The 26,533-nt window shown below is 46.5% G+C and overlaps 2 protein-coding genes across 2 annotated transcripts in view; both read left to right on the plus strand.

Annotated features, from left to right (window-relative positions):
* LOC144109517 (uncharacterized) overlaps positions 1 to 9,589 on the plus strand; it is a 30,864-nt gene extending 21,275 nt beyond the window's left edge. Inside the window, exons 7-10 of the mRNA XM_077642340.1 lie at positions 2,695 to 2,841; positions 3,263 to 3,387; positions 7,186 to 8,478; positions 9,073 to 9,589. Coding sequence (XP_077498466.1) covers positions 2,695 to 2,841; positions 3,263 to 3,387; positions 7,186 to 8,478; positions 9,073 to 9,303 — 1,796 coding nt within the window. The 3' untranslated portion in view covers positions 9,304 to 9,589. The remainder of the gene's footprint in view (positions 1 to 2,694; positions 2,842 to 3,262; positions 3,388 to 7,185; positions 8,479 to 9,072) is intronic.
* A 14,459-nt stretch (positions 9,590 to 24,048) lies between these two features.
* LOC144109518 (Na(+)/H(+) exchange regulatory cofactor NHE-RF1-like) overlaps positions 24,049 to 26,533 on the plus strand; it is a 58,996-nt gene continuing 56,511 nt past the window's right edge. Inside the window, exon 1 of the mRNA XM_077642342.1 lies at positions 24,049 to 24,773. Coding sequence (XP_077498468.1) covers positions 24,321 to 24,773 — 453 coding nt within the window. The 5' untranslated portion in view covers positions 24,049 to 24,320. The remainder of the gene's footprint in view (positions 24,774 to 26,533) is intronic.

Below are 26,533 nucleotides of genomic sequence, written 5' to 3' on the forward strand. Positions count from 1 at the left end.
ATTTTATGCTTAAAGCACCCGGGGGTAATAAGGAACTGCTAACTTCGTTGCTCACTACGTGGTATTGATTCCTTTTAGCATGCGGCAATTTTGTGCCATGAGCAATTCTATTTCAAGTAACACTACTCCTCACATCCAGTCTCAGTCGCTCCAAATTGACATTGAAACTTGAAGGCAACTTTGCACATATTTTATGGGCACAGACAAACGTGAAGAAAAATGAAAGCCGCATGCATGAGTGAATAATCTGTCATTAACGCAACACGCATTGATTGCATTTGCTACGTTGCAATCAATGGCGGGCTTCGCGAAAACATCCTGTATACCCTAAACATTATAACATGCAAAGATATTGTTCCCAATATTTACATAGTTCCTGAGATATTTGTGTAGATTTCTAGTGTAGGACAGCAACGAGAAGGTGCACTTTCACCTCCTCACTAATTCCTTCAAAACGCACGCCTTACACTTGTTTAATATATTTCATGCAAGTAAACATTTAGCATCCGGCACGTTAAGGCCTTAATTTGGGCCTATTGGTTATCCATGAAAGCAGCTAGTGCAAGAAACAGCTAGCGTCCCGTTTCTTCCGCTATCTGTATTCAAGCATTAGACACGTATCGAAATTAAAGAGACCATGCTTTTGAGCTTCGCCTCAAGAAAAAGCCGTATTTTTGCATCAGAGCTGATGATTTCGGCCAATTACTAACCAAGCCATGTCTGAAATTCGCACATGCTGGCATTATTGCAGTGAGCCATCACTGCACGTTTTCCCTCCAGGTAACTGTATGAAATTCTATGCGTGGAAGCAGGGGCGTAGCCAGGGGGGCTTATGGGGATTCAGCCCCCCCCCCCCTCCCCCCGAAATTTTTTCGAACTGTCGCGCACCGCTGACCAAACAACCACCGGCGCCGGAAGTCATTCTAGATTTTGTCACCTGCAGTGTCTTTTTCAGACTAGAAAAGACATTTTGGCGCGAACATTGCTAACTCGCGTTGGATTTCGTGGCAACGCCCATGCACCGAGAGTCATGTGACGCAAGGGGCCCCCGTCCTAGCTCAAAATTTCAAGGGCCTATCGATGGCTCGCTGTTGGACTAGAATTTCGGTGCAATTACTCGCAATATATGCATGACCGGTGGCAGCTGCTGCTGCGCAGTACACTGGAACGAAGGACAGCGTCATTGAGATTTTTCCCTGGCCGTTGCACATGTACAAAAATGTAAAGGTCCTTGAACGACAAACATTCATTAAAATATTTGTCCTCGACTTGCTGATTTCATGGCCTTTACGTTTTTCGTATCAGCGGCATGCACCGCTTTGCTGGTTCCAGACCGATATAGTTTCAGACTTCGTGTGATATTTTGTTCACTTATTAAAAAAGCAAAAACATAGAAGGGCTGGTATCAGTTATGTCTGCCACGAGTGAACGATAAGGGGATAGTTGGTATGACAGGATTACAAGACATAAAACTGAGCAGGGGACAAGACACAGGAGAGAAGCAAACAGGACGAGCTCGTCCTTTTTCGCTTCTCTCCTGTGTATCGTCCTCTGCTCAGTTTTACGTTTTGTAATCATGTCTGCCGCAATTTTTAAGACATACGAATACATTCTTTATTTAAACTTAAAACACTTCGCTTATCTCCAGTGGCTCAAAAGTTGAAATAATCACAACTATAGGTTACTATGCATCAGAAGGCTGCTCGCTATGCTTCAAATGCTTTTTTTTTTCTATTACATCGTATTACAGGTGAAATTATTTATTTTTACTGCCTCTAAGGCATGACATGAGGGGTAAGCCCAGCGGCAGGCTTGTGGAGGGGTGGGGGAGGTGGCTCAGCAAGAAATTTTAGATAGGAAGAGAATGCTGTACTCGATTTTTTTTATGCACGGAAAGAGTCCAAGAAATACATGGTTCATTGAACCCCGCCGGGTCCCCTTCCCATCGCAGTCGTCCCCTCCAAGAGTAACCTTAAGTCCGCCCCTTAGTGAGCACAAATAAAATCGTAGTTCTAACATAAGTTCTAGTAGCAAATCCGCAGTAAAAACAGTAGACGCTGGAGAAAGATGAAATAGCTGTGAGCCGCCGGGGTGGCTCGGTGATTATGGCGCTCGGCTGCTGACCGATCCCGGCCGAGCTGGTCGAATTTCGATGGAGGCGAAATTCTAAAGGCCCGCGTGCTGTGCGATGTCAGTGCACGTTGAAGAGCCCCAGGTGGTCGAAATTTCCGGAGCCCTTCACTATGGCTTCCCTCATACCTGAATCGCCTTGGGACGTTAACCCTCATAGACAATACACCAAATAGCCATGAACAAAAAACATACAACGTGAGAAGTAAGCAATTCAGTTCACGTTGAATATTTGCAGTAGTGAAAACTTTTATTTTCCACCAAAGAAAGACAACTCCCCCCCCCCCCCCCCCCCCACTTCCGTGGGGTAGGGCGTGCCGCTTTAGATACTGGCCGGGAGGTCTGGGGTCCCGGTGGCCTCTTGAGCCAGTTCGACGAGCGGGAGCTGGAGCTCAGAGTCCGAGCTGTGCAGCAAACACGATTAAAGCTTATAATACACAAAAAATAACTGCGAGATAAGAAGTAACAATATCGCCGAACCATATGCAACAAGTCAGGTAACTGTACCAATAGTGATGCTTCGCGCATCGAAGCGCCTACACGCGTCGATGCCACTCACTGCAGGCACTGTGTTGGTGACAAAATGTCCCTGCCTTCACCCCGGGGACGTGCGCAAGTTCGAGGCAGTTGACGTTCCCGCCCTGCACCACATCAGGGACTGCATTGTGTTCCCCGCCAAGGGCCCCCGGCCACACCCCAACGAGATGGCGGGTATGTATGAGAGAAGCGCTGCATCTCTTGTCTTGCAATAGCTTGGGAGAGCTTGAGCTCCGCTTTAAAAGGGAAACGCGATAGCGCCCCGCTCTGTATATCATCCACATGACGGCATCAATCCGCGCTGCGCCTAGAGGCCCCCGTGCGCAATGGAAACTTTCTCGACTCCGCCTCCTCAAGGACCAACTCCTTGTTCTAAAGAAATGCGGCGTGCATTTCGAGGACTTTGAATGGTTTAATCGGATCATATGAATGAAAGGCATGTATGACTATTGTACCAGAGGTCCCACTACTATTTACTTTCAGTACATCCCAACGGCTTAATTGCTTGCTCTTTGTGTTTAAAGTTGCTTGCCATGTCAGCACAACATTGCCAGGCAGTTTTGCCATGATGATTTCGCTTTGTGATCGCATACAGGTTCGGACCTTGATGGAGATGAATACGTCGTGGTTTGGCAGAAAGAGCTCTTCTTCCCGGGACGGAACAGGGAGGCCATGGTGTTCCGCTGCACTTCAGCTCAAGCACCTTTGTCTGAAAATCTGGTACGTACAGACAATTTATTAATTAAAACGCGTCGTGAGGTGTCGTATCTCACATCAGTTACTGCCTCCAGACTGGCATGGACTGTGTACTTTGCGAGTATTTGTATTGAAGGAAATGAAATTCTCTTAGTATTTGGCAGTGTTGGCGGTAACGCGTTACAAGTAACGGCGTTGCCGGTAACGCGTTACTTTTTTTCGGTAACTTAGTAGCGTACTCGTTACTATTTCAGAACTGTAACGGGTAACGTACTTACGTTAACATTTTTTGGTAACGTGAGGTGTAACGTTACAAGTTACTTTTTGTTCCAATTGTGACCCACTCCGCCACCTTTTTAAGAAAAAAAAGCGCAGAGCACCTAAAGTGATGTAAATAAACAAAATGTGCAGGTGCTCTCGATGACCCTTGTCGCGGCTCGCATGCATGCCAGAAAACACCTGCCCTTGGCAACGCACCCAACAAAAAAAAAAAACGACAGAATAGCCATAAAGCACGAAACGCGTGCACGAACACGCATTCACACGCTTGCCTTCACCTACCTCCCCTTCCCGAACCACTCACGCACACAACTCTCCGAAGAGTGTTGTGTGTGTCCCGTCTGTCGCGCTGTTATGGATCATAGCATGCGGAGCATTTTGGAACATCCCATTTTTCAGAATTATACCTTAAATTTGTTGAGAGTTCAGAGATGTTTTCTTTGTGAAGTTAGAATTGATGATGAAATGTCATTCTGTGTTTAATGTCACATTCAGAAAATGGCTTCACCATGTGCCACAGAATTTGAAGCCATCACATGCAACTCTATAGGCAACCTTAGGCCACTATAACATTGCTAAGCTCTCGCACATTTGTGCAAAGTATTCTCGTTAAATCAGGATTTCTCGTAAAATCTTCTTTTGGCTAGAAGTTTTATGTGAAATGTGAGCTTTATAAAATTGTTGTAAGTTCTTAAAGGGACTATGCAACGAATAAAAGGTTGCTTGTAAATGTTTTCAGTGCTTAGAAATGATGCTAAGAAGCATTCACACCAAGTATGAGTCTTAGGAACTGAGCCGGCAATTTATTATGAATTCTTAAGAACCGTGTTTTTTAAATTTCGCGGGCCGATTGGTGTGCTCGTAGTGACCAATTTTGAAACAAAAATCGTGAAAATAGACGTCACTATACCCTTGACGTCAGCAGGCCACCACACGCTGTCATTCGCGGGCTGCCACGGCAGTCATGACGTCACGGCCACACTTCCGGCAGCCGTGAAAATCGTCTGCTCGTGCCGCCGCGCGACCCTTTCGGGCAAGCTCGAGCGAGGGCATATCTTCGCGTACATGGTTTCAGTTTTCCTCTGCCGCCTCCTTCTGTCGGGAGTTCCGGAGCCACTCGCACGGCTCTTCGTGCGCACGCATAGGGCTCGATGCCCATCGCGGCCGTAAGAGCGAGCAGTCGCGCCTCGAGGTCCGGGTCCATTACTGCTAACTACAACAGATGACAAAGAAACCCGACGCGCGCCGCAATCCAGGAAGGCGAAGAGAGACCGGAGAGATGCCGCCACGCCGCCGACGCTGCTGCTGGGGAGCTAGGAGCGACAACCAGAAGTTGCAAAAGGAACGTCAGTGGATGACGTATTCATGGGCGGGGCCCAGTCCCAGGGCCGTTTTCTTTATTTTTGTCTGGTGCCCCGCGCGTACGAGTTGAGGGGGGAGAGGAGGAGCGTAATTTTTAATCATCTATACCTTCGTTGTTATTGATGCTAGCTCAAAAATTCTTGCATTGGGGTGACGAGTGATGAAATGCCTATCTCTCGTCTGCTTTACGTAATCTCAATTAATTTATTGCATAGTCCCTTTAAGGCAAAGACTAAATAAAATTAATGGCCATGAAGTAACGGCAAAGTAACGCGCGGTACTTTTCTCGGCAACGGTAACGATAACGCGTTACCTTTTTCGTAGGTAACGTAGGGCGGTAACGCGTTCCTTTTTTTAGCGTAACGAGTAACGTATTTAGTTACTTTTGTTTTCGGTAACGCCCACACTGGTATTTGGAATCATATATAATGCAGAAGGGTAGAAACTTGGGCTTGTTGGTACATTTTCAAGGGTAGAATTGGTAGCGCAAAAAAACACAGGGACACTTTGTGGGACACAGTAGCGCTTTGTGGTGTCCCTGTGTTTTTTTGCGCTACCAATTCTACCCTTGCATATATAATGATTTAGAAATGATGTGAAAATTTTGCGTTTAAAGCTGAGGAAACAGTTATTATGTATAAGCAGTTGGGACTGCCGCTCATTCATGCGATTTATTAACCTCCTGTTTAATGGTTATTCATTATTTTTTATGTATTCTTGTTGGGTATTCTGCCCATCCCAAAGCACTGTCATATACCGACTCACTTCAGCTAGTCTGTAGTTTTCAGGAACTGCATTCAAAGATGATCCAGCCTGACAGGTGTTGCTTCAAAACAGAAAGTATATTTTCAGAAAAAAAAGGAATTATGATAGAATATCTGATCTTTGAGTCAAATCAAGCCAGTAGCTAAGCTGTTAGGGGGCTCGGCTGCTGACCCGAAAGACGCGTGTTCGATCCCAGCCAAGGCGGTTACATTTCAATAGAGGCGAAATTGCGGCAAATTGGCCAATGGCCAATTCCACGCATAACCCATTAAAGCTATGGCGTCATATTATTAAGGCGGAGCTTAAGTGTCCCTGCAATTTTTTCAGATTAATACTTGAATTACTTGAGCGCCCTGGTCCTTGTGATGCAGTTTTCGTTGCTTCGTATCGTGAAAAACTGGGAGTCTTTTAGCAGTTTTTTTTAGTGTGGATGAAATAATGCACGACAGCCACCATAACGAAAAGACTGTAACAGCCAACGAGGGAACAACCCACAGAGACGCACGCACAACACGAGGCTGGTTTTATCGTGTGCTGGTCTCTGTGCGTTCTTCCCTCATTGGCTTTTATTTTTTTCGCCATGAACAAACTAAGTCAGCTGCAGAATCATCTGCAGAAGCCATACGCAGCAGTTGTTCGCATCTATCACGACGCTGAGCTAACAAATGAAGGCAAATTCACCGTGGAGTGAGTCGCCAGCTTTGCTGTCAGAGGCAGACGCATCGCGCCTTTCCTCAAGCTTCATGCGCCTGGTGATCGACCACGATTTGCTAGTGCGCACCGCCTCACACTTGTTCCGCTCCATTTCGTTCGTGGCCACTTGCTCCATGTATTTCCAGTCCAAGGTCTCCTCTGCACCTCATACTCAAACACAGGAAGCACTGTCTCGACCTCTTAAAGCATCATGTTCCTGCTGTCACATTTCAGCTTCTTCTCCATAAATCTGACGCATCGTCTTATAGCGTGTTGCGCATCGATGCTTATGAGTTTGCTGTTGCTGTGCGAAATACTGAGGTCAAATGCAAAGAGTGCTATGAGCAAGACTACAGGCGCGACATCCGTGACACAATGCTTGCTACCAACTCCATCTCCTGTCCCGTGTCCCAGCCGTTGCTCTGTGTTTGGCACGGTTGTGTTTCGACCGTGCACCAAGAAGTTCAATTTAGCACTGCATTCTGGCCTTACGGCCTCTAATCAAGAGGCATATCTTTATTTTGGGTGAGCGAAAACTCACATTTTGTTCTAAGTCAGTGTTGTGCTGTTAATCATAATGAAGCTGCTGCAAATTGACTTTCCGCCTGCTAAAAGCCCTGCTTCAAAATTATCTCGTCCACTCTCACATTGCTTTTTAGAAACGCACATGTGTACCCCCCTTCAGTTTAATTCACCTATTCTTTGTGCCTTGCCGTTTTGCAGGATGACGACATCATTCAGTTCCTGTGCGAATACATCTTGAATGACAGCGTGGGCACCATGTCCAGTGCTCACTTAGTATGGGCAGATCAATGTCCGGATGGTATCTTTTCCAACATTTGCCTCGGGCTTGCCGAAAAGATATCCGTCTGCCTTGACTTTGCAAAGACAGGCATCTCTGCTTCCCTCACGAAAGGGGAAAGGCCCAAGGAGTATCCCGATTTCATGAACAAGCGAGGAAGCAAGAAGACTTACAGGTCTCCCAAAGTGCTGGGAGAACTCTACCGCCTGATTGATGCACTCGTGGGCAGCTGTTCTCTTACGTTTACCTCGACTGATTTCCACTGCGCACTGTTTGAATACCCTGGCTGGCAAAAACATAGAAGTGCTGCAGAGGATGCCATGTCCACTTACGAGTGGATGATGCTGAAGATAATGGACCAGCATGGCATCGAGAGTGAGGCCGAAGTGGTGACTGGCGTCATTAACAGCGTATCACGCTACAACAAAAGCAAACAGGACAGGACCAACGTGGAAGCCCTCGTGGGGAAGCAGTATAAAGAGCTCGTCGAAGTTATGCGAAAGCGTTTCTTCGAGGACGTTGAGGCAGCTTGCTTGAGGGATGGCAGCCAGAAAGTAGAGAAACCGCTGTTCGAAATGGCGTCGGCCTGGTACATGGTGACCTGCGCAAACCAAGACCAGGAGGAACACTTCTTGGGGCTTCCATGGTGCATTGCGGACAGCCTGGTGCTTCTTTCGAGAGAGCGAGACAGCGGAGGGTTAACGCAGGCGCCGTCATCACAAAACTTGTTAACTGCTAAGATAAATGACCTTGCGGGGTCCGTTGACTCACCGTATGATGCTGCATTAAACATGCTGATTGCCTGGGCAGAAAAGGAAAACTTGTTGCAAGATGGTATCACCCGGTCCCTCAAGATTTGCTCAGCATGCTTCTCACAGGTTTTCCAGCACTTTGTGTCTGGCGGGCAGTCTTCAGCAGTGGCGTGCGCAGTGCAGAGCAGCTTCAACCTGCCTTGCGGAGGTGCCTCGGGGGCGTCGACAGTTGGCGAGTACGTGTGTGGGTTCCTCCGCTATCTGTCCACTGCACCGACCGGACTACCACTCTGTGCCGGCTGCGGCTTCACTCAGGGGCACATGGTGACGCTGGCCGCTGTGCACTGGTACTCTAGGCTGGTCATCACGAGGGATGTCTGCTGTTTCAACCTTCCTTGTGACCCCGACCTCCATGACAGCTTTCAGGATGAGGCGCAGGAATCTGACCCCATCTGTATCTGGGTAAGCAGCGTGCTGTTTCATTTTTAGCAGGTGTGAAGCGGTCGACCTGATTTTTGCTGAATCTGAAGTGCATGTAAGGGTCTATTTAGGAGCGGGACACTGGAAAATTTCCAAACTTTCTTTGTCAGCGATAAAATGTGCGCGCCCAAGAACGTGGAGCATTGGTAGCCTGACGACCGTGCAGTGCACGTAATCCTATCGCCGCCACCGATCGAGTTATTTTCTGTCTGTGGGAACAAGTTCGCCGAATAAATTGCGAACTTATGCCTTCGTCATCATCTGCTTGTCGTCACCGCCTCGTAACCATATAATACTGCTATGTCGCCACCGCTGAGGGTGAATCCTGAGACTATATAGGGGCGCAGTCAGATAAACCTTATGTTAACTTAGGCGTTCGTGATATGAGATTCTTGTACTTTAGTGAATCAGTGAGCAAGAAGAGAGCAGATGAAGCAATGAGCATAAAAACAATGCTACTTGCTGCTGCTGCCATGTAAGCATTTCTCTCACAGTTTATTTTGCTCTGACCGACTGCCACACAAATGTACCACTAATAACTCCCATTTTCTTTGTCTGCTGTCACTGCATAACCAGGTTCATAATCCCGCCTTCCTGCATATGGTGCGAGAGAGAAGAGACCAGGTGAAGAAGCTGCTCTGCTGCTGGACAGGTGTTGAAGAGGTCAACATACGCTGGGATTGCCGGAGCGGTCATTACTGCGTCGTGATCTCCGCAGTCGGTAGTCAGTGGCAGATGTGTTACTTTGATGAAGTATTACTTCAACCTTGGCTTCAAAGTGCCATTGTCGATGGGAGGTTGAGCTGACTGTCGTGCCACAGCCTCTTATCGTGCGTACGCAAGAATGAATAATAAATACCATCATGTGAAGAACAAACTGTATAATGTTTCGGTTTAAGTCTGGGATTTAGATTTAATCGTCCCTTCGTTCCCAGGTCTTGTCATTTAATTGTCAGTGTTTCACCAAAATCAAGCAAGCAACTCCGCTGCCACGATCGAGTTTGATGCCCGTGAAGCAGAAATGAGGTCCATTTATTTGTGTTCTGTCACCACGTCATTAAAATTCCAGATGTATCTGGCTTGAAAATACGAATCATATCATGAACCGATTTCTCGACAACACTGCAGCTAAAGCTTTTGTTGCAGTGTGAGTGCAAAACTGTTTGACATCGTTTATGCCCTTGAAGGTGGCGACTGACTTCAGCTTGTTTTTTTCTGGGAGATTTTGGCAGCATTATCGTAAGCGTTCTTGACAGCCTACCGCTCTGAAACGGACCAAAGCTTGGGCTTACCAGACTGGCAACAACGATCTTTCAGACACGGAAGGGTTTGCTTTTAGATCACAGCATTCTACTCGATGCCGTGATTGCCACTACAGGTTAGCATAAAAAAAATCGCAGCATTTCTGCGGCGTATAATTCTGTCAGGGGCCCAGAAGTACCAAGGTATATTCTCTTCAAATAGATTTGAACTCTTGTTTAAGCAGTGGCTCATTGATCCTGCGTCTGTTTTTGTGCAAGAACTCTTGGTACTACCATGTTGGCATCGTATACACAGTCAGCTAGCACAGTACCATCTCCGCGCTCTACACCCTGCACCCCCCTCCCCTCCTTTAAATGTGCCCCTGCAAAGGTCAGAAGATCAGTGTATTCATATTTGAACAGCGCAATAAAACAACGGGACACAACGAAGAAAGGACACCACAAGCGCTGACTCGCAACTAGATTTTTAATTCACGTCAAAGCATCTTAAATACTAAGAACGCCAAACACAAACAAGAGGGAAAACCAAAAGAAAACGACACAACGCTGGAAATCAAGCCCACAACGGTGACAATCAGCACGAGCGCGAGACTACACATCTTGGCCGGATAAGGATATCACCTCTTTATCATTTAGTGTGACAGAAGGATCACTAATGCAGCTATCAGGTTCCAAGCGGATGTGAAAAGCCTCCAAAATTTCCCGCGTTAGGCTGTCATTATGTTTTCCTAGGATGACGGTGTTAGACAACATAGGGGTGCAAGTACCTTCTCTCCAGTGACGGGCAAGGTTACAAGAAGACCTATTATCTCGGGACCTGTGGTGCTCACTAAAACGAGCGTTGATGCAACGTCCTGTCTGGCCAATATAAGATGCTTTGACGTGAATTAAAAATCTAGTTGAGAGTCAGCGCTTGTGGTGTTCTTTCTTCGTTGTGTCCCGTTGTTTTATGGCGCTGTTCAAATATGAATCAATACCAACTCGCCCAGTTCGCAGCTTTAATGATCAGTATATTGCATAGGGGACCCTCTGTCCACCCTCAAATTATTTAAACCGCGACACAACGCGAAGAGTTCCTACAGCTACGTTTCGCATTCAGCAACTAAATGACGATTAGGAACCATCTGAGCTTCAAAGACGGGAAGCGCGAATTCCAACCAGCTACACTGAAGCACACCCGCAAGGCGATCACAACTGGCATTTTTTCTGCGCCGCATTACTTGACTTCTTGGATGAAACTGTACCCGACGGAAGAACCATTCGCACCATGGCGAGAGGGGGAGAGAGAGAAACCTACATTAGGCGTCCCAGGTCCGGATCACTGGTTCAAGTGGATCGTTTAAGGCTACAAATCGACGCGTAAGTAGTCTGCTTTAAAAGTTTGATGCTTAAGTAGCTCTGTAGTTTTGCTTCTCCAGCTCAACGCCCCAGTGTGAAGAATGGAATGTGAAGTATATTCTACCAGTGAAGTTTATTCTGCAAGCATATATTGTACCAGTTTAGGCACAGTTAAGTGCCAGAAGCGAGCACTCTGTTCACCTTTCGAATAAATTTCTACTAGCAAAAAAAGAAAAAATATCTCTAGTTAGCGCGCTAAACGCTGCATATCGCTATACGGATACGTCTCAGTTTTTTCATTCGCATGAAGTATCACACTACAATCGTTCGAGCATATGCACAAAAGATGATATGAACCGGCAATTATGTTATCTTGTGTTGCTAAACTTAGTTGCGTTAATTTTTATTGCTACGAACTGACAGACGCTTCTTGATCAAATGAGGCCTTTACTTTAGAACGCGTATACAGTGTGGGATCCTAATTCTAAAACTGATATCGATGAATTAGGAACGGTCGAAAATTTAGCTGTCTGTTTTGTTTTAAATAACTGGTATAGAAATTAGGAATGGTCGGAAATTTAGCTGTGTGTTTTGTTTTAAATAACTGGTATAGAAATTTGAGGCTACTATCAAAGAACGTTTTAGAATGGGACGCACTTTAGTGAGGGAGGTACGTGCTAAGGCATAAATTTTGTTTTAATATTTGTTTCAATCTGAATACAAATCAGCGAGAAGGGGCTGCTGGTTAACAATAAAAGAAATACAATTCAAAACAGATCTACTAAGAATGTCATTGTTTCCAAAAAACATCACTGAACAGGTTGTCCCTGGAGGTAGTGTGCAGAAGATCTGACGAATCTTTTTCCTCACATGTGTGATATTCTTATTTATTGTTTCTTTATTTGATCGTATACTGAACAGGTCTGGTTATTTTAATTGTTGGTTCGAATTGTGCTCAATTTTTGTTGTTTATTATTTGCTACCTGCGATTGTTTTGTATCTCATGCCTGGTGCTGTGGGTACCCTGGTAAATAGAATAAAATGCCCCCTTGCGTACGTACGTACACTTTTTTTCAGCATTTCGGTGACATCTGGTCCCACCATTATCAGAACAGGAAGATGCTGGTTTCGCCGTCGTCGCGAACCGCGCGTTCTCTTATTTTTTTTTTTTAAGCACAAAATTCTTTTAGCCTTCATTTTCTCCGAACAAGAGCTAAAATTGTCCGGAATACCGCAAATAATTTAAGGCCGAACATGAGCCTGAACGCGAAGGAAAACATGAAGCCACACTGCCAGAGTGGAAGCTTGGGCGAGTTGGTGACGGTTCACTTTGCCACATAGCGCTAAACAGACACGGACGCAGGGAGAAAAACAGGACGGGTGCTATCCGTCCTGTTTGTCTCCCTGCGTCCGTGTCTGTTTAGAGCCGTGTGGCAAATGAATCCATACATTTCACAAACTTAGCGAAAATATGAATGCGCCAACTAAAGATACAGACGAAATGAACAAGCCCCGCAACAAGCGCTGCTCGTTCCTAAATCATTCCGAAATCTTTAGCCCAGATGGTACCCAGCAGAAAAAAACAACTTGGGGTACTCTTAACGCATCATTAAAGTGGAATGCGATAGCATATTAGATTCCCACTGTTGCAACTTTGGTGTTTCTGTGTCATTTTTTATGTGTTCTGGGTTTCCTGAGACGCTTATCAGAGCTCAACAAGTCCACTTCAATCACACAGCTGACGCAGCAGTTGAGATTGGATTGCTTTTTTTTCTTCAAAATTATTGTGAAGAAGAAGGGCATTCTTCGCTAGCCGAAGCCGAGAACTGGTTCTAACCGCATTTTCCCGCCATTTTTTTGTGCTTCTATTTGTACTCCTAATAATAAGCTCTCTTCTCAAACCGTACTGGCTAACGTTCACTGCAGGAAGAAATGCTGGGAAGTGCGGCCGAATTAAAATTTCTGATAAAATTCACTTGCAGTAATAAGCTTTCTGTGCAGCAATGGCTTTATATATAGCGGCATTATATTGTCCTCATTCTGAGCAGACGTGGAGATATCTGGACGCGAGGCTTTGAAAGGTCGGAGTGGAGCCCTCGAAGATAAAGTAAGAGGGGGTCATTAGGATCGCGCACAACTCCGGAGATAGTCGCCTATGAGTTGCATTGTGACAAGTGCATTCGGGGTGTCTGCCTCTTCAGCAGAACACCCGAATGGGGTCGTCTCTTGACTTACGATAGCATAGCCATACTGGGCCGGTAAACACATTATAGATACACTATCGTGGACAAAACCCTACAGGACGCGGGAAAAGCGATTTCGGAGAATAGGTGTCAGGTTTTTCAGCAGTGACCTGATTTAATAATAATAATAATAATAATAATAATAATAATAATAATAATAATAATAATAATAATAATAATAATAATAATAATAATAATAATAATAATAATAATAATAATAATAAACTGGTGGTTTTGGGGGAAAGGAAATGGCGGAGTATCTGTCTCACATACCGTTGGACACCTGAACCGCGCCGTAAGGGAAGGGACAAACGAGGGAGTGAAAGAAGAAAGGAAGAAAGAGGTGCCGTAGTAGAGGGCTTCGGAATAATCTCGACCGCCTGGGGATCTTTAACATGCACTGACATCACACAGCACACGGGCGCCTTGGCGTTTTGCCTCCATAAAAAAGCAGCCGCCGCGGTCGTGTTTGAACCCGGGAACTCCGGATCAGTAGCCGAGCCCCCAAACCACTGAGCCACCGCGGCGGCTGGTGGTGGTAGTGGTTTTATTAAAAATAATAGTAAAAAGGAAGGAAAAGATTTTTGCTAGCCCCGGCATCTGCCATCGATACTGAAGCACCTGAGCTGGGGCAGCGGAAATAAAGGACAGCAGGCAGAATGGAGAAATGAAATGAAAGAGGTGAGGGGACAGGAATAGAGGACAGGGGGAGAAGTAATATGTAGAAGCTATTTACACAGTAAGAAATGTGTCCAGGTTGTGCGCGTGATTAGTTCATTTTAGAGGAATTAAAGCACACACGCGGCGGGTGACCTGATTTGAAAAATTGGTTTAGAGGATTTTTCTGAAATGGCGCACTGTCTCATGTATCTCGGTGGACACCCGAACCGCGCCGTAAGGGGAGGGGTAAAGGAGGGAGTGAGAGAAGGAATGAAGATAGAGGAGCCGCATTTGAGAGCTCGGGAATAATTTCGACCAACTGGGGATCTCACATCGCACAGCACACGGGCGCCTTTCCGTTTCGCCTGCATCGAAACGCGACCGCCGCGGCCGGGTTCCAACCCGGCATCTCCGGATCACACCTGATTTCACTACCACAAATTAAAGCTCGCGTGTCCGACATCCATCCCTACAAGGATGGTCTAGCGCGACTTATTAATAACAATGTTATATAGTCTTCGGTTGTAATTCATGTGTCCTAGGGACCTCTTACCTGATAGTACAGGTCCACTGCTACTACTTAAAGTGCATTACAAAAAGGGGCAACCAATTCGCACAGAGACAGATTTTTGGTTATTTTTTACTAAAACTGGAATTGTCTTTCGGACATTATATGCCAAAAGAAAAACTAATTAAAAGCAGGTAAAAGTGTGCTTTCACAAATAATGACAGAGCAATCATTAATTTAATGCCCAAATGTTGTTCCCTTATATATTGGAGCTACCTATGCATAGCAGACGAAAGAATTCATAGGTGGAGGCAACAGCGATGTTAGTTCTCAGTAAAGACCCCAGGTAGCCGAAATTAATTCCGAGCTCTCCATTACGGCGTCTCTCACAGACAGCACAAATATTTGGGACGGTAAGGCTCATGTACCATACCATACCATACCATATTATACTGTATACCATACCATACCACGACACAACACATCACGCAGCATCACAACAAAACACAAAACCATACCATACCACGCCACGCCATACCATACCACACCTACCGCCGTGGTGGCTCAGTGGTTATGGCGCTCGCCCGCTGACCCGAAAGACCGAAAGGCACGGGTTCGATCCCGGTCGTGGCGGTCGAATTTCGATGGAGGCTTAATTCTAAAGCCTTTTAAATGTGCTTAATGTCCCTTTTTTTCTAAAGCTTCTGTAATGTTACATATAAACCTTAAATTAACCTTCCTACAACATTAATGAAGCATGTAAACAACATAAATGTAACATTCTCGAAAATGCTGAAGCAGCCCAGCACAAGCATGCAGGCCCGCCAGTTGTGACGGCACACAACTTACAACGCTTTGCAAGAACCAGCAACGAGGGCGAGACTTCAGCTCCACTATGCATGTAGCACAACATCTCGTACGATTCACTCACCTCCGAACGGATATCATGGCTGCTGCTGCTCCTGCTGTTGCTGAGAGGAAGAAGGAAAAGGAAAGTGCACGGGCCTGCCCACTGGCTCGAGCCGAGCCACAATCGCTGCCACGTGCTGAAAGTAGGAGAGTTGAGCAAAGATAGAAAGAAAAGACGCGCGCTAATATTTGTCCCGGGGCGATCCCGGAGGCTGTGCAATACCGGGCCAACCCGTGCCAGAGTGCTTCAAGCTAAGCACTCCGCCACATCTTCAAGAATAAGTGTAATATCCTGGGATATCATGGAGTCAAGCTTATATACCCATTACTGAGGAATATCCTATGAGTGATAGTGGCGAATGGGTAATAACCAAAGTTTTCTGACAAAATAATGGCGCTGTGGATGCAATCTATGGCGAGTGCTATCTATGAGATGTGGTTGCTAAGTGCCGCTAGTTGAAAAACATCTTTACTGTAAATACAGTGGAAAAAATTATGCACACCAGTGCTCGAAATAATTTTGTAATGTTGTTTTATATTTATGACTCTAACATTACCATAATGTTAAGAAGACTGTATTCAAACATTGTTCATTTAGAGCGTTAAAATAGCGTTTTCTATATAACTTCCAACGTTATATGTTATTTTTTAACGTTAATGTAACATTAAATTGTAACATGTAGCATTACTGCAACTTGCATAACATACTTATAACACTATTATAATGTTCGGTGCTACCTGGGTTGCCAGGAGCATACCTATATCTCTTGAAATAAACATTGTCACAGTTTCAAGTGGTGATGTAAAATTTATTACCCTATCTGCTGAACAATCTTGCAGTCTACATTTTTTTTTTTGCAACTGCGTTGTACATATTAGTGCTGCTTGCTGTCACAGCTGACGCATAATATATTTTTCGGCTGTCCAGTTACTACAGCCACTTAGGCGGCCGAGCAGTCGTCTCTGTCGCCTAATCAATGCTGCCGTGAACACGGATACAAACAACAAATTGTTTAGCCGGCATGGTTCTTCATGACGAAGAGGTGGTTTGTACAGTGTGTTTCACCAGTTACTGTCAGCAACTTAAAAAAAAAGGCTTACTATATAGCCTGTTGCATAGGCGTGGCTAGCTCTTGCCTAGACACACAACGGTGCGGGTGTCACGTGCTCCTGTCACAGCGTCCGGCTGGGAGAGACGCGCGAGCAGAGGGCACGTGACAGGCGCGCCGATGTGTGACTTGTGCTCGTAGCCGTGACTAATGCTCTTTCTGGCCGCGGGGTTTCCGTTTCGGCTGTGTGCTGCCCCAGAATCGCTTGCTCTGCAACGGCGACGACAATGGCATTTTCCAAAATCAGACTTATCTGGATATGACTTATGGCGTGCTACAAGTCTCTCAATAATGAGCAACCTAACAGCAATGCTTAAAAAAGTTACCTATTCAATATTAGCTAAACAGCCCACCAGTTAACATGTCCTAGCAGTATTCTGATGCACTGCACCACTCACAATGCTATGCCGGAGAAAGCGCTTTTCTGACACAGAAAACGTACTTTTCAGATAGCTCGCAGCTTTAAGTGAAACATCCCGTATTCTCGCACTTCACGTCTTAAAAAAGCTGGGTCTACGAGCAGGAAACTGTTTTGCCGTCAATATACACACGCTCCTGCACTGTAACGGTGATCCCTGAACAAAGAGATAGCGACGCTGGAGTTATGTGAACGTTTTGTGAACACTGCTGAAGAATGCTTTATGAACACCGTGAAGAACTCATGTTTTGGGAGCACCGCCAGACAAAGCGTTGTGAACACCATGAACACTTCAATTTTGTTGTCCACTGAAAGCATGTTCACCGAACACAATGCGTGTTCAGAGAACACAAGTGTGTAAAGGAGTGAGGAAGGAAATCTTAAAAAGATTTGCTATTGTTTAATTTCACGGCCGAGTTTCAGCCCCGCAGGTGTGTATACGTGGATTACATGTAACGGAATCAACTCGCTCGTAAACGTCAGGTGTACCGATTTTCTCGCGCAACAGACGCAGTCTTCTGTTAAAAAAAAAAAAATGTCCCGCTTGAGGAGGTACAGTCGGGAGAAATATGAAGGGGAACAAAGTTAGAGCACTAATGTAGTGATTACTCCATAATTACGTGCTACAAGGAATTTTTTTGTTGTTTTCTAATTAGCTTTCCACTTAACGTGTATGGAAAAGTGATTCTAAAATTTAGTGCACAAATAGCCAGAAAGCTTGCACTTTTAAGCAACAACACTGTTCCCTCTTACATTGCTCCCGACTGTACCCCTATTTCGCTGAGACGAAATTTGCTGTGTTTCATTCAAATTTTCCAAAATTTTAACTTTTAATGCAGTCAGAGTATTTATTAATGCGAAATCGTTAGATGGCTCGTCGATCCGAAAGCCCAGTGTCACACCAAAAAGCAGCTTCGTTGAAAAACTCGTGTATGGCCCAAACGAAGCGGTGTGACGGCGGGACAATACGATATGTTAAGAAGTATTGGGTGTACAGCTCAAGAAGGAAGTGGCAAATGCCCTTCAGAGGAGGCGCTTAAGCCAATGGCGTCGATCTAGTCTCATGACATCGTGGTTAACTGTCTTTGACCTGCTAGAGTCACATCGCAGAGGGTGGCAAATGAAAAGGAATTAACCATGGCTTATTCGCATTAACCGCGGCGTCTTGAAAATCTGCCGATGCCATCGGGTGGAGAGCCTTCTTTGAAGGGCACCTGCCCCTTCGTTCTTGAGTTGGACCCGACTATAGTAATTACAACTGTACCAGCTACAAAGAAAAGATGAGAATTGGAATTGAGTTTAAAGGGAATTGGAATGAAATTGGAATGGAATTCGTCAGTGCTTCCTCATTACTCACACGTTAGTTCATAAGTGTCTCTGGTGATTTTAAGTGACTGCATCCTTTATGCGAGTACTTACGGCACATGCCCCCTCACGCTGAGGAGGAGGAATTCCCAACAGCAGCGGCAGTGAAGAGTGAAGTCAGCGCCGCATTTAAAGCCGCGCATGGCTCCTTGCATCGCGGCCGCTGCTGTGCGGCTTTCCCCTCAGCGTACATACGTTGTCATGTCCCTTGCGATGACAACAGAAGCGGTGGTTCGCTATGCAAGAGAAAAACACTAGGAGGAAAGGAACGGAAATTGCGCCGCCACGGCCTTGGCCTCGATGCCTCGCTGCGGAGGGCGAGGGAAAAAGAATGATAAGAGGAACTCGTAGGGGCTGCCGGGGCGCGATTATTATACGAAGAGGAAGTGGCCGTACACGGCCGGACGGTGCGCGCGTGGCTCGAGCGCTTAGTTATGGAAGCCGCTGCCTAGGCGTGCTCCGCGCGATATGAATGGCCGTCTCCGTAAGGACAGTGTCGGGCACAGATGCAGAGTAATACATCCTTCTTTAAAATCATAGGCCAAGACGGCATCTCTGGCTTCCTCTGCGGATGAGCCTTTTTCTCCGCCTGCTTTTATTCTCCCTGTTAATTGCTATTCCAGATAAAGAAACGTTGATTGCATGTTAGAAGAAAACGGAGGAAGTCGTCAGTCATGGATGCAGCGTAGAACGTCGAATAATTGGGCACCTTACTTGCAATGAAGGTTCCAGTACAAGGCCTACTCGAGAGACAGAACTGAAGAAGAATGCGAGAAAGACAACACGCCGCTAAAGAGTGGAGACCGAACTCACAACGTATGGATATTAATCTGAGAATGACGGCGATACTTGAGACGTGGGTGTATATATGTTAACACGCATTAATTTTCATCTACTGACGAATCTGATGAATCAGGATATTATTAAAAGGGCCGATTTCGTGCATCACGTATTTCATACCCAGCAATTCTGGACAAAAGCATTTTTGGGCAGAAAACCCTTTATGAAGGCAATTTTTTCTTATAATGTAAGATTTAACTGCAACTATCAATATATCCGCAGATCACCCGACGGCAGTCTTGTATTTATTTTCCTATTCACGTTTTTGTTATCGTCAAAAGCGTACCCCATTGCTTTTCCATGGCAGTCTTAACTGTTCGATGTGATCGATGGAAACATTTTAAAAGAAAGATTCTGCAACATATCAGAAGAATGGACCATTATCATCAATACTTACATGACAGTGTCTTACAATTTTCCAGTTTTAAATTTTTGCCCGAGAAAGCTGGACATGTGGTTTCAGAGAGTGGAGTTTGATGCTTTAGTACCGGGCTAGGGAGGAGGGGAAGCTCCATTAGTGCAGCCTCATTTGTATCACCCACATTGTATTGTGGCTTGCGGCGTCATCATCGACGTTTTCTAATTTCTAAGAACCTTGCCAGGCGTGTTCAGGTAGTACTCGTTTTGAAACAAGACGCCTTTTTGGACTAGATTGGTAGTGTTGGATTGGATAACAGTGTGGAGCATGGGTTAAGGCCGGCACAGTCAATTCAGCATGACGGAAGTGAAGTACAAGATATTATGACGTCATGCGAAGTAGTACTCGCGCAAGTCGACGAGATCCTTGAATGACTCTTTGATATGCGTACTTTGAAAGCAAATGAATGCTCTAATTAGGGATAAAATGTCTTACACGATGCCGCATAAGTAGCTTATTCAACGACTCGCAGCCGATCGAAATTCATTCTATTGCAACTTTTAGGCCTATTTTATAAAGAGAAATCTTAATCTTGCGAGGGCGTTCAAGGCGTGGTCAGATTTACAGTTCTCTAAGCGAAGTGCTAAGTTAGCTTTCCTTGAAGTGATAAGTTGGAAGCCGGTGGAGAGAAAGTCAACAAGCTAGAGTGGATTATCGGGCAACGAAAAGCAGAGCAGCTTTCAAGACAAGGACCTGAGAAAGGTCGAAGACCCCGAACACCATAAGGGTGGTGTTCGCCCTTCCTCTAGTTGTTGTCTTGAAAGTTGCGCTGTTTTTCGTTTCTCGCTTCCAAAGACAACAAACCGTCGATGGGAAATTAAAGCACGGCGTCCTCATAGCGAATGTAATCATCCATTCGTAGCAGATTGATTATCTCTACTACTGTCTCTTGGCCTAAATTTCAAAGGCAGACAACCAACAAACAAAATTACGCACTTCTCCTCAGACAGAAAACATTTTTTTTGCGCTATGCTTTGGTTATTAGCTGGAGTACTAACTGCTTTATTCAATGCGCCCTCGCCCTCATGCCTTCACTTCCGGTCCACGCTGGCATGGGTGTAGTCTTTTGTCCCGCTGAGATGTAGTCTTTTGTCCCGCGTAGACAGTGTTTGTAATTGTTATCGGCTGCATAGATTTCCCTTCCGATAACACATAACGACGTATGCTCGAGCGGCGCCTTTGGAGGGAAAGCGACCCACGCTATAGCCTCTTCTCGAACGGAAGCACGCTGCTGTGACTCAACGGCGTTATGCCCTTGAGCAAGAGACTCCTGACCGAGGCGGCCGCGTTCCCGCAGAGTCGTGATCCGCTGCTCACTGAGCAACCCTAAAGGGACGGCCAAATTCGCGGTCCCAAGTCCTTTTTACGATCACAACATATCATACCATGTAGCGGCGGTTTACACTGAAGTTCATCAATGGTCTCGCTCAAATGCCTGTGCGAGTCTACAGGCTAAGCCTGTTTCCCGTGACGGCCATGCTTTTTGCAGCTCAAAAAATGAGTTCGCTGTGGTTTCTCGTGGCTTTCAACTTCCGTCAACAAAGATAAAAAAAATTTCATACGTCAGCATCAAAATTTAAATAGATAAAATTTAAATGGATAGTACACCTTGGGAAAATGTACCTAGGAAAAAATCTACGGGCGCTCATACGATCTGATGCGACAACTCAAAGTTGACAGTATTAGCTCTCGCTCTTACACTGATCTCCTTCTCATTGAGTATTTGAATTTGATTTCGCCGTCGTTTTTTGTGTAGTAGCACTACTGCCCAAATTCTCGCAAAACCCCGTTGTCTGCGCCCGCCACCAACCCACCACCTCCTCACCCCGGAAGCCTCCACCCACCAAAGGCACACGCAGTAGCGGGAAAAAATAAAAGTGACAGTCGATTTGCGTAGTTAGGCCAAATGCGAATTACGTGAGCTACCAGTTCGGTTTTCACTTTGGGTGCGGTGTTCGGATCAATTGTTCATGAATGAAAGTTGTTCGGATAGAGATGAGGGGCTAATGCCCTCATATGCGGAATTGGTCAGTCTGTACTTTACATTCATAGATCCCAGGAGTCCTCACACCATTCCGGCGCAGTGGTGCAGCGGTTAAGCGATGCGCCCTACGATGGCAAGTGCTGCCACCGGTGGAGCTTGTGAGACCTGGGTTGCTCTTCCCAAGCAACTTCTCGCGACTAGTAATGAATTGAACTGTCACCTGCCATGGTAAACAGTATATTTGTGTGCGTGCATGTATATGCCTATACACATACGCACATATTTATAAACAAGACTGACACAAGCTTAAAAACATAACAAGGGTTTACTGACGTTTTGACTGAGGTCCAGTCTTCCTCATAGTGCTACATGATTATTCCATACGAGTATTTATAGTTGTTGGAAAAGGCTGCACCCCGCACGTTTGTTCCCCTGCTTCCTGGCGCGTCAACACCACCCAGTGACTCACTCAAGTGTGGCGGGACAGGTGGCAATAATGATAATAAATGTATCCGATGTCCAAAAGACAGAATAGAAACAAAATTGCAAGGAGTAAACAAGTAATTAAGACTGTGAAAATAACTTGGAAGAAATTTAAAAAATGAAAAATAAGTACAAAACTGCTTTGTGGAGTTGCTCCACTCTTGCGGATCATGAAGAAGAGTGAATACCCTGTTTTCAGTATACTAAACTATGAACTTAATTATGAATTTTAATCTTTAGGTAGACAGCTGAGCTTCCCGAAGCTGTTTTGAATCTATAGATGAGATACGACTCTCGCACTTCGCTGTCATGATGCGTGCGGAAGTTTGATTCAAGGATGGTTATTTTCAGGTTACTGAATTCGTGACCAGCAATGTTAACATGACCGGATAAGGGAAGTTTGGGAAGATATTTAGCGTGTGCACCATGCTTATTGAATCGTCTTTTCTTGGGCTAGTTGGTTTTTCATGCTGTAGGTGTTTGCAGCGCACACGAAACACGGACGGACAGAAAAGGGAACGAAACACAGCGCTGTGTTTCGTTCCCTTTTCTGTCCGTCCGTGTTTCGTGTGCGCTACAAACACCTACATGCTTATTGAGCCGTGTTCGGAAGCGCGTCGCTGTTTGGCCGATATTTTGAAGCTGAAACGTCGAACACTCAAAGTATACCACGTTTAAGCTGTCACAATCAAAGTTTCCTTTGACTTTGATGGAAAAGTCGAAGGCTGTGCTGAAGGCGGTGGTTGATGCTATCATCTGGGCGCAGACCTGACTGCGGGGGTTACTGCAGGATGAGCTGCCCGCGCTAAATCTAAATTTGGACGAAGTTAAAATGTCACGAATGTTTCTGTTTCGCCGGCACGCGACCCACGGTGGCTCCGTAAAAGTAAATTTGCAGTGTTCACTTAGGGTGAGTATGTTACAGTGTCTTGTTATAATGTGCGAGGCAGCTGGTAAAGAGGCAGAGTGTGTTAGAACTATATTCGTGCGGCTAGATTGGTCGGTAGCCCTGGAGCTCCTGAGAATCTCTTCGCTGTTCAGTCTGGCCGCCATGTCTATGGCATCATCAATGATTTTTTAGGGTATTCTTGTCGCAACAGTGCGGCTTTTAGTTCTGTATAGTTAGAGCTGTACAGTTAGATCTGAAGTCATGCTTCCTTGAGGAGATGCGCCTAAAGCGGTGTGCTTGGCTGTAAGGGATGGCAGTTTTGGCATTTGCCCTCTTCATACAGCCACGTTCTCGGTGAAGCACCATTTACTGGTAATTTGTCCATCTAAGCTCATTTTATATTAAGGCCCCTGCCCGTATAATCTAGAATGGCACGGCTTCTTTAGATCTCAATTAGGAAAATTAACACTACAGCTGGTAAAGGCGGAAAGCTGTCATGCTTTTCCTAAACTGGCATTACACCGCTAACACTCGCTAACCGGAAAGAGTTCGTCTTTATCTCTTGTGACGCAAGTATGCGCAGCGATGCTTTTGAAACGGCATCAGCATGTCAAAGCAAGTTGTTCACGCTGCGAATTAAAGGCATGCTTACCGCACGCAGCTGCGTTTAAATGTCATAGTCACGCGGCACCTGTGCCCTAGAGACATTCAGTCAGTATTCCCCGAAAACTGTGACTTAAGCGTTAAGCGCTCCAAAGATCACACATGTTCGGTGCAGTAGGACGGGAGTCTGCGTCTCGTCGCAGACCAGGTTTGACCTGCACAATGAGAGTGTAAATCGCTCACCTTTGTTTGTATGCGAACCTAATATGAGAACTTACAAAAACTGCAAAACTCTCCGTAACTGCCATAGCTATGAGCGCTTCAATGCTTAATTTTCATGTTATGTCACTACGCTAGACCAGATCATTTTAGTTGTGGCACTCTTACCTGTCTTGCCTGAGCGCTTTGGCCGTTTTGGCCGCGTCTTCCTTATTTTCCCGGTTTGTGTGTTTCGCATTCCGCGCGCCAGAGGGCTGCTTTCATTTTCCGGCAGAGGGCCGCCGCTCCTCTTCCCTTCGCGTCTGCTCCTCTCTTGGCGATACCGGCGACGCTTTTCCGCGCTCGCCTGTTGACGGAGGAGCGCGAACTGCGAGCAACGTCGTCTTTGTCGGTGGTGAGGGCGGTACGTTGGAATCGGCGTTTTACGTCGCTTATTGTTTCATTTCCGTTCCGCGACAGGTCAGTCTCTGCGCTCGGCGGGGAACCTCCCGATGCACTTGCCATATCCGGCGGCTAACGAGCGCGGGCTGTTGTAGTGGTGAGTCGTATTCAGCGAGTGGACGGGTCAGGTGAGGCATGTCGACAACACCGGACCTGTTGCCGGCCGAAGCGCCGGCGCCGCGGCTCTGCCACCTGATCAAGATACCGACGTTCGACGGCTACGGCTTCAACCTGCACGCCGAGAAGTCGCGTCCGGGTCAGTTCATCGGAAAGGTGGACAGCGGTAGCCCGGCCGAGCTTGCCGGCATGCTCGAAGGGGACCGCATCGTCGAGGTGAACGGCGTCAACATCGCCAGCGAGAACCACAAGCAAGTGGTCGAGCGGATCCGGGCCGTGCCCGACGAAACGCGTCTGCTGGTGGTGGACAGCGCGACGGACGCCTGGTACACAGAGCACAAGCTGGTGCCCCGATCCACGCAGGATAACGTGCGCTACATTCGGACTCCGACCGGCGCCAAGTCGTCGCCAACAGCGCCCAATGGCCACGCACCGCAGGAGGCCGAGCAGACCTCGCTTCCTTCTACGCAGGTGAGCCTCACTCGGCTGCGCGTTTCCGTAGAAACTCTTAAGCGCGTACTCAGCGCGATTATATTTGAATTACCAAGATCACGAAGTTAATGTTTCCGTACAGAGTCCAGAGTCAGGTGCATGAGTCCCGGCTTGAGATCGAGATGACTGTTTTTGGGCACTCGCCGTTGATACTTTTTTTTTTGTCTGATGTCCGAAATCACTGGTTAGCTCTGAATGAGCTTGAAACACATTTGCGAAACTGCCTTGTGCAGTAGCTCGACAGCGCTCGATGCTTGCAGCTCTGAGTGTTGAGGCAGTTTCCCAAGTTTCCTTTGGGTAACATTCCGGAAGAACAGACGGGAAACAACCGTGAAATACGCAACACGTTGGACAGGAAAACGCCGCTGCCGGCCTTGAGGCGCGGGTTTGCAACAGTGTATTGCGCTTGCAGTATTGCCAGTTCATACCAGCGCTGAGCACTACCGCCATGTGTGCAGCGAAACGCTGCTTACGAGCTTGCTCAGGTCAGAGGGGAAAATACCACGTGTTGACTCAATAATAATAATAATAATAATTGGTTTTTGGTGGAATGGAAATGGCGCAGTATCTGTCTCATATATCGTTGGACACCTGAACCGCGCCGTAAGGGAAGGGATAAAGGAGGGAGTGAAAGAAGATAGGAACGAATAGGTCCGTAGTGGAGGGCTCCGGAATAATTTCAACCACCTGGGGATCTTTAACGTGCACTGACATCGCACAGCACACGGGCGCCTTAGCGTTTTTCCTCCATAAAAACGCAGCCGCCGCGGTCGGGTTCGAACCCGGGAACTCCGGATCAGTAGTCGAGCGCCCTAACCACTGAGCCACCGCGGGTGACTCACTCCGCCGTCATAATTGTGTGGCATGGTCATTATTAAAGAAAAGTGGGCATGGTTTAATCACTGTGTCGTTTAACACTGCTTATGAAAACAAAACAGCCAGGCGGAAAATCGCATTTAAGAGGCTCCCTTTCAAGTGCGCCTCAAAGACATTATTTTGCACTTGAGGAGAGGGCAGACTAGAGTCTTTTTAGGAGCTTTCTAACAAGTGCGCCTCGGAGACATTTATTTAGTGTTTGAGGCGGAAAAGACAGGTCATTAGTCTCGTAATGACTTGTTCTATTGTATGTATGCCTGGCTGTTAGCTTGTTTCCGATTCCGGAATCGCAATTTTCTCGTGCCGGAGGGAGCCGACCAGGAGACATCCACTCGGTCCTCGACGTCATTAAAGTGGATGCTTTTCTCGCTTTTTAATTTGATATGCAATGAGCTTGCAACGTCTCTGGACGAATACTCGGACTGGCCCTAAACGAGCAAAAAAGGAGAAATAGATGTGTCTTCCACCATCTCTTGCACCAAGTAGCGCTTGACTTAAACGAGGGACGCTGCCCTCAGTTCGCAGCGCCCGCCAGGAAATGCCCCCAACGCGGCCGGCGGCCTTGATATTTGAAAATTTCGGGTCCAAGCGGATCCCGGTCGCAGCCGGTTTTTGCGCGGCAAACTGATTTCCATCAGCATCCGTTGCGGTCGCTTGCTGTGCTGTGTGTGTGTGTGCCGTGCAATTTCGGCCGACCCCCCGGGCCACGGAAAAAAACAGGGAAGCTAGAAGATGGGGTTCGTTCTCGGGGAGGAGTGGCGGTAGTTGCAACGCGAATGGGTTTCAACGACTTCTTGACGCCTCATTGGAGACGCTCGCTTCTGCTTCGGTGGTGCGGCCTCTGGCAGATTCACGCTTGAATG

This window comes from Amblyomma americanum, chromosome 11 (assembly GCF_052857255.1).
Source record: "Amblyomma americanum isolate KBUSLIRL-KWMA chromosome 11, ASM5285725v1, whole genome shotgun sequence".
NCBI classification, from domain to species: domain Eukaryota; kingdom Metazoa; phylum Arthropoda; class Arachnida; order Ixodida; family Ixodidae; genus Amblyomma; species Amblyomma americanum.